This window comes from Erythrolamprus reginae, chromosome 1 (genome assembly GCF_031021105.1).
Source record: "Erythrolamprus reginae isolate rEryReg1 chromosome 1, rEryReg1.hap1, whole genome shotgun sequence".
NCBI lineage: Eukaryota > Metazoa > Chordata > Lepidosauria > Squamata > Dipsadidae > Erythrolamprus > Erythrolamprus reginae.
The window spans coordinates 209,965,859-209,979,119 of NC_091950.1; the positions used below are offsets into that span (position 1 = coordinate 209,965,859).

The window sequence follows — 13,261 nt, forward strand, 5'->3', positions numbered from 1 at the left end:
CAAAATAATTTGTATTGCCTTCTTTTTCCGGAGGAAGTGATTGGCCAAAATTACCCAACTGGTTTTGTGTCTAGCTCACAACCTAGGGCTCTTAACCACTATGCACAATTGGCTTTTCTATAATAACACTCATTCCCCTTAATTATAATCATTCCAGGGCAGCTTCAAACTATATAAAATCTGTTAGCATTTTGGATTTGAAACAGAGGCAATAGAGACAGGCTGGCAACAGGGACAGCAAGTTTTATTCTAGCATATTTTCTGTAAACCTAAGGATAAGTGGATAATACTTAATTATTGCAGAGACTCATAAAAAATACAGAAAGTCAGATGCAACTAAGAGCAAATCACTGGGAATTTTTGTAGTAGCCAACACAGAAGCCAAGTGAGAAAAGGCAGATCACCCATAATCCTGATGGAAAACAGTATTCCTGTAGTTTGGATGATAAAGTTCTCCTCTCCATTTTTTTTGAAGCAACCTTACTCCTCTTTCCAAATAAAATAAAATAAAAAAGGTTCTGTATTAGTTATTCACGGGTGAAAGTTGAAAACCAGATGTCAGAAAGTGTTTTGCATTTCTTTTGCCAGAAAGGTGGCGAGAACCTTCCCCTCACTCCCCACAAAAAAACCATGCATAAGTGCATGCATAAATGCACCAGCATGCCTAGTGTCCCTGCCCTAAGTTTCTCTCTTATTAGTACCAATATCATGTATATAAAAGTGTTATTTCTTTGTATACTACCAATGTGTACTTGACAAAATAAATAAATAAAATAGAAGTCTTTTGCCTCAACTAGAGTCTCTTTCCTGTTCCACCTCTGACAAACTGCATCCAGTATCTTACCTTGCCCTCTTCCCTTTAATTCTTTTTCCACCACAGATATATAAAAGTAATTAAATTGTCAGTCGTTACCTATTGGAGGGAAGTCAGGAGTCCACAAGGGACTCAGAGAAGAGACTGCTGATTTAGGAGTTGCTGCTGCTGCTATCCTTCAATTTCCTTCAAAGAATGCTTTTATCTCAGGGGATTTCAATTGTTTTTAATATTGTTTTTACTTGTACGCCGCCCAGAGTCCGTAAGGAGTTGGGCTGCTTGTAAATTTAATCAATTAAATTAAATTAATTTTTGGACTACACCTCCCAAAATTCTGGTAGTCAACTGAAAGGACGAGCACAGCACAATTCGCCTATTCCTGACCAAAAAAGTTAAAAAGGTGGGTCCAAACATGGTACTAAAAGCATGGGTACAACAGAGCTGTCTGACAACAGCATGACAGAAAATGACCATTTATTACAATGTTTGATTGAAAGTCAAAGTTTCTCTCTTTAAAGAGGTAAACTCCCTCCTCCGATTTTAAGCACGAATGCAAAGGAGGAAATTCTTAGCGTTTCCTCCCCCGCCCCGGGCAACCTCAGCCACCAACGCATGCGCAGTAGAGAGTCAGCGCAGTGGGGGCTTTCTCCTCGCTCTTGGTTGCTAGTCGGACTCTTTTGGGCGAAGGAATTGCGGTCCTTTCAAAAATAGGTTCCCCGCCGTTCGCTGGCTTTTGATATTAGAGCGTAAAATGTCGGGGTTCAGCCCCGAATTAATTGAGTATCTGGAAGGGAAAATCTCTTTCGAAGAGTTCGAGCGTCGCCGAGAGGAGCGTAAAAGCTGCGAAAGAAAGGTCAGGCCTCTCTTGCCTCGCAGTCGTTCACAATTGTATTCGTGTCTATATAATGAGGTCTATAAGGGGTCTTATGGCATGCATGTACTCAGGTACCCGATATCATGCTTGCATTTTAAACAAGGATGTTGGCTCGTAAAATCCTAAAAATTAAGTTTATTAGAACACGCAAGGGACGTGACCATTTAGCCATGATTTCATGGTGTTTGTTCGTCCTAATTAAAAACAAATACTGGACCAAGCGCTCGTTTTCGGGCACAAAAATCCGACTGACTACTAGGTGGTAGCAATGCAATAGGGTTTTCGGTGTGTTGCAGCTGTTTAATGTGGATTTTTTTGCAGCCCAGCCCAGTCCAGATTTCATGAATTTGAAAACTTATCAGTATTACTATTTATGTTGGGGACCTAAAAGCAAGGTTTGGGTTGGGATTGTTTTGCTCTTGGGCACTTGGTTAAAGCAAAATACAAGATAATCCCATTTGAGCTAAGGCAAAGGGATTATTATGCCACAAGACTTCAAATTTGGGGCCTAGAAAATTTAGAACTAGGACACCTTCAATCTGGCTTAACTGTAGCACACAAAATTATCTGCTCCAATGTCCTACCTGTCAGTGACTACTTCAGCTTCAACTGCAACAATACAGGAGCACACTATACTGTAATAGATATAAACTTAACATAAACAGCATCAAACTTTATTGCAAAAAATATGATTTCTTCAACAGAGTGGTCAATGCTTGGAATACTTTATCTGACTCTAGTTTCTTCCTCAAACCTCCCCCCCCAAACTTTAACCTTAGACTGCCTACCGTTGACCTCACCCCATTCCTAAGAAGTCTGTAAGGGGTGTGCATAAGCGCACAAATCTGTCTACAGTTCCTGTCCTAATGTCCCCATGTATTTGTAAGCATCTCGTAACCATACTTTTACATATTATGTATTCACAATCATGATTATACTTCATCTGTAATCATATATATGCTTGACAAAATAAATAAATAAGTAAATAAGTAAGTAAGTACATTATAACAGTAAAACACACAATGTTACATTATGAGTTTGTACTGGCACATGTTCAACCTGTTCAATTTATTTAAATTACTGTTACATTCTGACCAATTCTGTTTAGGATGTTTACTGTAAGATACACATGATCCTTTATCCAAATTGTAGCCAAATTATGTTAAGTTGTTTGCAAAATGTGCAGATAATTCGGGAATATGTCCAGTTAATGATATAATATCCACTTATACATATGCTGTACATGTAGCCTGTTTTACATTGCTTAGCTTTATTGTTTATTGACATTAAATATTTTTATTTAAGTTGACCATTTAACTTTCATAAACCCTTGCAAAATAAGTCATACAATGAAACCACAGGGTTCATTAATTACTCACTCATATATCATTTTTCTTAAGCAGATATGTATTTTAGTACTGAATATTCTATTCACAATGCAGGCAGTCCTTGACTTACAACCACAGTTGAACTAAAATTTTTGAGTAACACAGTTGTTAAGTAATTTTTTTCCATTTTATGATGCTTTTTGTCACATTTAATCCCTGTCAATCACTGTAGTTAAGTAACATGGCTAAGTGAATCTGGCTATCCCATTGACATTACTTACCAGAATATCACAAAAGTTGATCACTTGACCTTGGACCACTGCAACTGCATAAATACAGTGTTTTTTGGAAATTAAGATGCACCTTACCTTGGGGGGAGGAAAATAGGGAAAAAATCTACCTACCAGGTATTCATTTGGCTAGCATCCCTAGTCTGTTCAGCTTCAGCATATTATTTTATCCCCTGGTTAGGGCTGAAAAGGCATTTTTCAGTATGAATAGGAACGAAAACAAGCCTGCAAAGACTTAGGGCTGGAAAAAACCTTTTGCGGAAACAAGCCTGCAAACACTTTGGGCTGGAAAAAACCTTTTGCGGATGGAGTAGGAATGGAGGAAGATCATTAGCACTTAGTTAGGGCTGGGAAAAAGCTACATTCAGAGTATAAAACACAACCAAATTTTCAGCCTCTTTTAGGGAGGAAAAAGGTGTGACTTATACTCTGAAAAATACAGTATTCACCAGTTATCAGGATTCCAAATTTTAATCACATGACCATGGAGATTCTGAAATAGTTATACCTGTATGTGAAAATGATCATAAAGCGCTTTTTTCAGTACAGTATCGTTTTAACTTTGAACAGTCACTAAACAAATGGTTGTAAGGTAAGGACTACATGTAACATTATAAAATTAATGTTATTTCCTTTTACAGGGACAAAATGTACTCACTGAAGAAAATGCAGAAGACTTTGATGGCCCCTCTACTTCTGGGCAAGGAATGTCTAATGAAATACAAGGACATATGGAAGCAGAAGGTATATTTTTGCTTATTGTTTTATTTACCAAGGAGTAAATATCCTGAACTTTGCTGTGCATTTATAAGTTAGAAAATGCGTGTTCACTGCCACCTTGCAGTGAAAATACTGTACCTCAATTTTTCCCAGGTTCAGAAATCTGTATGTAATACTAATTATTATTTAACAGGCTTTTATATAAAAAAATATATGTATATCCTTCGTGATCAATCTACAGCATCTTGAGGCAGAGTAGGAAATTTTTGAGGTCCAAAAGGTGCTTTTTCAAGAGGCAACTGGACTTTCTTCCAGTTTTTATTTGAAATTTTTGATTGTTTCTGCCAGATGTTGTAGAAATACACAAACTGTGATGGTCTAATTATATGATGCTCTATTATATTATTTTTCAAGCTTATCACTTTATTAATATGGGAACCTGCTGCCCTTCAGCTGTCCTCAGACTTAGGTCTTGTGGCCAATTATAACTGATGGTAGGAGGTATAATCAAAACCATTTTAGAGGCATTAAATCAAAGTTGCCTCCTACCCATTTCAAATCCCCCCCCTTTTCTAATGCTTTGAAGAATGCAGGCTCTGCTTTTTTTGGATCCTTTTCCTCCACAGAGTTTTCCTAGAAGATTATAGGCTGAAAGGGAGTGACTGGTCCAAAGTCAAGCAGTTAGCTTTGTACAGAAGTTGGGATTAATCTCTTGATTTCAATTTGGTGCTTTAATCATTAGGCCATACTGGCCCTCCTTCACTTCAAATTCCTTGTTAGTAGGAAAACATCATTGTATAGTTTTTCCGTTGTATTACGTTATGGCTCCATTCTTGAAGTAGTACTTGGGTCTTTTTGCAAAGCTTTTGCTTTCCTAATGCTGCAACAATGCTCTTTGACTATTAAGTAGTCCCATTAAAAGATTAAAAATGGGAATGGGATGGATTTGGAGGACTCCCCCCCCCCCACTGTCAGATTGTTTTTATAAGCAGAGAAGTCTTGGCTAGTTGTTCTGTAGCTGAAAAAGAGTGACAGAAACAGGGATTTTTGGGAGATTATTATTTATTATTCTCAAGTGAGATAGAAAACTAAAACAAACCTTAAAAACAACTAAAAATCAAAATCAAACAGACAGCCCAGGCTAAAGCAATTGGATAAACAATAAAATAAAACAATGGCATTAAACAAATTATAATAATCAATCCCATGCCTAAGACCATTGTAGCAGAAGAGATTCTTTTGTATAGAATTATAAAAACTTTTAGCAATAGCAATAGTGCTTAGATTTATATACTACTTTACAGTGCTTTACAGCCTTCTCTAAATGGTTTACAGAGTCAGCATTTTGCCCCCAACAATTTGGGTTCTCATTTTACAATGGAAGGCTGAGTCAACCTTGAGCCTGGTGAGATTTGAACTGCCAAACTGCAGGCAGCTGTCAGTCAGCAGATGTACAGTGTTCCCTCGATTTTCGCAGGTCCAAACTTCGCGAAAAGTCTATACCATGGTTTTTCAAAAAATATTTAAAAAATACTCCGTGGTTTTTTTGCACACCAAGGGTTTTCTGGGGCTGCCTGATGTACAATACTGTGCGTTTTAACTCTCCTCCCACCCCCCTCCACCTCAGCCGTCCTGCTTCTTTAAATAAAAGCTCCGTTTCCGCCCCAGCCTTCCAATCCCACCCCTTTAATTCTCGGAGCATTGGTACGCTCTAATTGAAGCCAAACCTTACTGCCGCCTGCCACCGCAGCGAACACAGCAAAGCCCTCTGCCTGCCGCCCCGTTGCCCCTGGGAATGAAGGAGGGAGGGGGAGGAAGGAAGGAAAGAAAGGGAGCATCTCTATTCGCGGAAATTCGACTTGCGAGCGGTCTCGGAACGCATCCCCCGCGAAAATCGAGGGAACACTGTAATCTGCACACTGCACTCTAACCACTGAGTCACTATGGCTTAGTAGATAATTAGAATTAGGTAATAGCTATAATTCAAATGCAAGGAGTTTTTGAATTTAGTTATTATTTATACACATTCAAATGATTTTTGAATTGATATTTATTTGATATTATTTGAATTATCATTAATTTTTTAATTTATTATTTTCATTAATTTTTTGTTTAACTGATATTAGTTATTATAATTTATTGCACTTCTGGACAATCAACTAATACCAATTCTCTGGGCAGTATAAATTCAATTTTAAACATATGACAAAATATTTATATTATGCTAACATGAAATGAAAGCAATATAATAGTTGATTTTATTTTTGCCCTCATGTTTCTGGGGTGAAGATGAAATATTGTAGATTCTTGCTAATTCCTGTTATCCCCCCCCAAAATCTAAAGACTTTAATTTATCTATTGATACTGTGGGTATTTGATTACATTTGTGTTTTAATACAAATACTCCTTGTTTTAATACTGACAAGGTGGTATTAAATGAAACCATTGCTAAGTGAAAATCATATGACCATGAGTGTACTTACAATTTTCCTTCCGTTTTCCTTTGCTTCTTGCTATTTCCTTTATCTGAACTGGGGTTTCTTCTCTCTTTCTTTGAGGATAACTTACAATTTTATTACCTCTCCCTTTTTTACCTGATTAATTAGACATCATTATTAATCTTTTTCTCTCTGAGCAGAAGAGATATCAGATGGTATCAGCAAATCAGTCCATCGAGTTTTTGCTTCCATGATGGGAGAGAATGATGAAGAAGAAGAAGAGGAGGAGGAAGATGAGGAGATCTCCGAGCAACCTACAGCTGGCGATGTTTTTGCACTAGAGATGGTGCTTAACAGAGAGACTAAGAAAATGATGAAGGCAAGGAATATAAGAGTCATTAAAGCAGCTACATCTTTTTTCAGGTTTATGTAGAAGCCTCAAAAATAAAAGAAATGTCCCAAAGAAGGATTCCCATCCCTGTGTATTCTGAAGCATCTTTTCTGAATCCTTTTTGAAGCATGCACATCTTTGTTGCTTAATTGAAATTCTCACGATAGAATTTTATTAAGTGGTTCTGTGTGGATGTATGATATAAATTAAATATTAAATAATGTACATGGCTATTGCACAAACAATAGTTTAAATCAACAGCTCAATAAACATCCTCAATTCAAATATATTTCTTACTAAAAATATTATTTGTAAGTAGTAATAAAAACTGAATTTGTTGAAATATATTGATACCAATCTTTTTTCTAGGAAAAACGTCCACGCAGTAAATTGCCTCGTGCCCTGAGAGGTTTGATGGGTGAAGCTAACATTAGATTTGCTCGAGGGGAACGTGAAGAAGCCATTCTAATGTGCATGGAGATCATAAGACAAGGTATCTTTGGATGCTCCTATGGGTGAGATTTATTACTGAGAACAAATAGCAGAGATATATAACATTAATACAAGACAGTTCATGTGTCATTATAGAGCTGACTTTGCATCTCTTCTGTGTTTTTATTTATAACTGCACTTTCTCCTGGGTTTTTTCCCAACTTCTTAAATTTTCCCAAAACAGAAAATGTGTGATTCAAAGCCATTTTGCTGATCTTTTGCTTACATTAGTGTTTTATGGTAGCATAGGTGCACAAACATAACCTATACATAGTTTTTGAACTCTTTGGGATCTCAAACTACTATTGCCAAGCTTTGAAAAGTTTACTTTTAATCATTTATTTTCAGAAAGGTGGAATACAAGAAATAAGCCCATAAGAAAATAAATGGATATATGGTTTTTAAAATGTATTCTTTAGAATTGATGTATGGCCACTTTTTGCTTTGGTTATGCTTGTGTGGCAATGTTACATTGCTGGACATTTTGAAAGCACATTAAATGTTTTCCTTTTTTTTTAACAGAAATTTTGGAGAAAGTTAAAATATATGCTGTATTTATTTTTAAATTAGCTTCTACTGATCTAAGCTCACTTTGCTATTTTAATAATCCGCAGAATAATATGAACAGCCTAGTTTAGTTTTACATTAACTATATTTGGCGTAACATTTAAATGTAAAAGAATAATTAAGCCAGACAATACTGTAACTACAAGTATTAATTGTGTTTTGTTTAAAACATTTTGAATATTCACTGTAAGGGGATCTACAATGTATAAAATTCCGGAAGGTCTAGATTCTCTTAATTTTGCCAGATTATAAATTAGAAAAAGAAGGTGAAGTAGGAAATAATCAACCTGATAATAACACAGTTTTATTTGAAGTCTTATCAAGAGTAAGCCCACTGACCTTTAGATAAAAATGTCACTGAAATGTCACTTGAGCCGCCCCGAGTCCTCGGAGAGAGGGGCATTCAAATCCAATTAATAAATAAAAAGTCAGATATAGACAACTGAATCCTTTCTTTCCTACTTCAGTTCATCATGCTATATTTCACTCTTTGTCCTCTTAAATATAGGAAATATAGTGCTAGACAAAATCTCTCCTGTTACAGTTCTCAAATAACTGAAGGTTATTTTTTTAAATCTTTTCCTTTTTTCCGAGGGAAAACAGGCTTCATTTTTATTGTAAAGATTATGAATTGTAACCCATTTTTCTTTTGATATCCAACAGCTCCACTTGCTTATGAGCCATTCTCCACTCTTGCTATGATTTATGAAGACCAAGGAGATATGGAAAAATCTTTGCAGTTCGAATTGATTGCTGCTCACTTAAATCCCAGTGACACAGAGGAGTGGGTTAGGCTAGCTGAAATGTCACTTGAGCAAGACAATATTAAACAGGCTGTCTTTTGTTATTCGAAAGGTAAACAAATTAATGTCATTTAATTGCTTTACTGTGGATTTTGTTGTGGATTATTGTTTTCATTACAGATTAGCCTTTGTATTTATTGAACCTAATTTCATTCAGCTGTTTTTGATGGGCATTTCATATGTTAATTTGTTGGGATATTTATATTAGTATATTTACAGTCTCCTTGCCTTTTGTTATGATATACCAAATCAAGATGGGAAACTGATTTTACTGTATATGAAGTGATAGATGACTCTAAAAACTATACAGTTTTTAAAAGCTATGTGATAGCTATTCTACTAGAAAGGTTTTCAAATACTTTGAATGAAATTGTACGGGAGATTAAATTATAATGTCACAAAGATGTGGCAGTTAATATTAAATGAAATATAACAATTGACTTGTGGAATAACACCAATTTAACATGCCTTACCATTCAGAATAGCATTCTATTTGCAGCGTAACTCAAGTGAAGTATATTTTAAAATGAACTTTTCTTTTAAAAAAATCAGTTTTATTAAACTTTATTACAGCATAAAATACAATGAAAATAATAAAGGGGTGAGTGCAGGATGAAAAAAAAGTGTGGGTTCTGACTCTCTCCAATAGTAAACTGCTAATACAGTTAGAACTCAACTGTTTACATTACATAATTATTACAAGTCAATCATATAACTTACACAATTATAAAATCTTCAATCTAAATTCTGATTTTTTTTTTCAAATCTAAAAACCAGAAGCAAAATTCCAATAAAAATAAGACTAAATAAAATGTTTGTTTATCTTAACCAAATCCAGTTTTTCTCCTGTTATGAAAAATGATGTATACTGTATTTCTATTTACACATATCAATATTTCTACTATCATTTCTATTAACAAAAACCACTATACTCTTTCAAATTTTTAACCTCAAAAAGAAAACTTTTATATTCATTTTAGTACACTAAACATTTCTTTAAAAAAATCATTTTTATAACTGAAATAAATTCTAATACAACTTTTAAAACTTTCTTTTAATATATAACTACATATCTTCAAATTTTACAAGCTTTAAGAATGACTTAAGCTTTAAAAATAAAAATAAAATGGAAAATGAACCATTTTCAAAACTCACTTTAGATAAACAAAACAATGCACTAGAACTATGTTTAAAACTACATAGGCCAAACTAATAGAAAATCAATACTAATTCCATTTAACTTACTAACTTGTTAAATTTCAGTTATTCTCTCCATCTTATCTTGATATAAGAAAATATTTTGAAAATGGATGGTCAGTATAACAGTCTATGCAGCATTCAGAATTTTTTGATTTCATCCCTGGATGATTTTTTCAGGATGAGATGTTTTATTATTGCAATCTCATTAGCACAATGTGTGGGTGTGTAGTTTATATTTTATTTATTCTATTGAATATATTTGCGAATTGCATATTGCTTTCAATAATTACAAATATCAAAATTATTTATCATACCACTTCCATTTTTATAGCTCTGAAGTATGATGCTACTAATGTGCGTTATTTGTGGGAGAGATCAAATCTCTACAAACAGTTAGGGGAGCACAAACTGGCAATGGATGGCTACAGACGCATTTTAAATCTTCTGACTCCTTTTGATGGTGAACGCTTTATGCTTTTGGCGAGAGATATGGCCAAGTAAGTACAGTGGGACACTTAGTCATGCTGAAATGAACTGAAACATCAGTTTCTAATGGAGCAATCTTTTCCTTCTGCTTGTTTGTATAGTTCAAGGGTGTCAAACTTGTGATGACATGTGGTCACGTGATGTATCATAGGACACTAAACGGGGGGGGGGGAGTGGCCAGTATGTAACGCATCCAGCCTCTGCGCCACGGGTTTGATATCCTTGGTATAGTAGTTAATTACAGGATGTATTTTCTTCCAAACATTGTTTTAGTAAAACTTTTTTCTTTTTATTCTATAAAGTGTACACTTTTGACAGTGAATATAGATTTAAATGTTCTAATTCGGATGTAAAAACTTATATAACTCCGTATGTGCTTCTGTTGGAAATTGAGATATGTGTATCCATTTTTTATGTCTGTGAGTTTTTGTCTGTTTTTAATGTTTTGTTTTGTTTTAAATTTAAAAAAATATTTTTTTAAAAAAATGTGGTTAATTACAGGATACAGGAATGATATACAGTTGGATGGATGTTTTGGAATGCAGTTAGTCCTTACTTAACAGCAATGAGTCTAGCATTTCTATTGCTAAGCAGGCGGTAAAAGTGCAACACCATGTGACTGCTTCCTAGCAGTGGAAATGTTGCCATTCCCAATTGTCATTGTTAAAGCAATCTTCCTGAGTTAAGTGAGACATCATGTAGTTGCTACATGTGACTTCTGCCAGCTTCTTCACTGGCTTTGCTTGTTTGGCAAAGAAAATTACAAATGGCAATCATGAGCGCAGGATGCTGTGTCATCACAAAGTGCGTGCCAAGGCCATGGATTGTGATCATAGCTTGTCTCAAGTCATGGTTTGCCCTAAGCTTGTCTATTGTCACCACTCTCCTTCGGTATTGGCTAAAAGAAAAAAAAGCTTTCACTTTTGATAATTATATTTTGCAAATGTTTACAAATCTGTAACTTCAGACTAATTCAAAATTATGATGACTTAGAGTTCTGGATTTCAGCAACATAATAGGCTGTCATCAATCAGATCTTCTCCTGTGATCAATCACAGCTTCTTGTATGGGTTGAATATTCATGAAACTACATTTATCTATATGTCTGTCTGTCTGTCTTGTCTATCTAACTGTCCATCCATTCATCCATCTATCATCTAGTGATATTTATAGACCCCCCAACTCCAGAGGACTCTGAGTGGCTCACAATAATTATAACAATAAAAACAATATAAAAATACAACAACAGTAAAAACAGCAATTAACATTAAAAATACATAAATAACCCAGAGAAACCACTAATTCCTAATCCCAGGCCCACTGGAGGAGCCAGATCTTGATAACTTTCCGAAGACCGATAGAGTGAGGACAGTATGGATCTCTGGAGACACTTGATTCCACAGGGTCGGAGCCGCTACAGAGAAGGCCTTTCCCCATGGCCCAGCCAGCCAAAATTGTTTGGCGGACAGGACTTTGAGAAGGCCAGCTCTGTGGGCTCTTATTGGCTGTCTCCAAATGCTCTTCAAGGCTAGCCCCATGCAGCCCCATTAATTTCTTTCTTATTGAATCTAATTTTGGATAAAACCTAAAACTATGAGTTGAAGAATCATGACTTGCTTTTAAGTTTACAAACACAAAAGTACCATGGCACAATGATTTTGATATTCGCAAATAATAAAAAATGTTTTTCAATGAGGATTATTGTTTTTCGTCTTGCCCATAAAATATTGTAATAATTTATGTAATTTTAATACAGAAGATGCATTACTATTTTCATTTACTACTACCCGATTACTAATGTGTTCCACAGAAGTTATTATGAAGCAAACGATATCACTGCTGCTATTGAGATAATGGAAGAAGCTTTTACGAAACATCAAAGCCTTGTATCCATGGAAGACGTGAATATAGCTGCTGAGCTGTATATTTCCAACAAGCAGTATGATAAAGCATTAGCAGTAAGCATATTAAATTAATCTGATTGCATAAAGAGGTGCACTTTCTAATAATATTTATTATTCAATGAATTAAGATTGCCCTTCTACCAGTTGTGAATTGCCTCTCACTATGAAAGTTTCCCACTTACAGATTCCAAAGGAATAGTTGTTAAAAAGAGTGTGTCTTCTCAAGTTGCATACAGAATATCAGCTTCTACCAGCTTTGGGTTTTGGCCCAAACTGAGAGTCTCAGAATCTAGGAGTAAAACGGAGATGATCTTTTGTTCTGCTTTTGTATGAGTTGTCATTTTCTGGAATTGGAACGTTCTGTGTTGCTCTAAAGCTCTTGTCTTTGTCCTCTTGTCCAAAGTTATGGGTCAGGATTAACTTTTCTTTGGAGGTAAATTGAGCATGCAAGAGTCATATTTTATGCTGAAGTGAACTCGTGCTAGTGATCTCTATACAACTACGTTACTTATAGATTATGCTAGGGAGGAAGTGGTGGGGCTTCATATTTCTTACATCTTCTTTTAATTTCCCCCCCTGTTAGGCAGCACTCTCTCAGTGACCTTCTCCGTGCTTTCTGAGTTATTTCATCCCTGTAGTGACTCTGTCATTTGCAGCTTTGAATCATTAAATTACCTCTTCATTCTCAGGGTATGTTCCTTCTTAAATCGTCCTTTTCTAGGTTCATTCATTTTATTCCTGACAACGACAATAATTTCTCCTTCTTTTAGGTTATTACAGATTGTTCAGGAATTGTACTTGAAAAGCAAGAAGCTGAAAACGATTCTTCAGCAGATAAAAAAGGTATTAGAGTGATTGAGGACCATTACATTGAGCTCTATGTGGAATAGTTAATCTTCTGAAATAGTAAGGTTTTCTGGTGTTATTAAAAATGTGCTATTAACTCTTTCCTGG

General features: G+C 35.2%; 1 protein-coding gene across 1 annotated transcript in view; it reads left to right on the forward strand.

Moving 5' to 3' along the window:
* The first annotated feature begins 1,023 nt into the window (after window positions 1-1,023).
* Window positions 1,024-13,261, forward strand: part of GTF3C3 (general transcription factor IIIC subunit 3) — a 31,409-nt gene continuing 19,171 nt past the window's right edge. Inside the window, exons 1-8 of the mRNA XM_070732125.1 lie at window positions 1,024-1,667; window positions 3,948-4,050; window positions 6,665-6,843; window positions 7,225-7,348; window positions 8,578-8,769; window positions 10,249-10,414; window positions 12,214-12,361; window positions 13,078-13,150. Coding sequence (XP_070588226.1) covers window positions 1,566-1,667; window positions 3,948-4,050; window positions 6,665-6,843; window positions 7,225-7,348; window positions 8,578-8,769; window positions 10,249-10,414; window positions 12,214-12,361; window positions 13,078-13,150 — 1,087 coding nt within the window. The 5' untranslated portion in view covers window positions 1,024-1,565. The remainder of the gene's footprint in view (window positions 1,668-3,947; window positions 4,051-6,664; window positions 6,844-7,224; window positions 7,349-8,577; window positions 8,770-10,248; window positions 10,415-12,213; window positions 12,362-13,077; window positions 13,151-13,261) is intronic.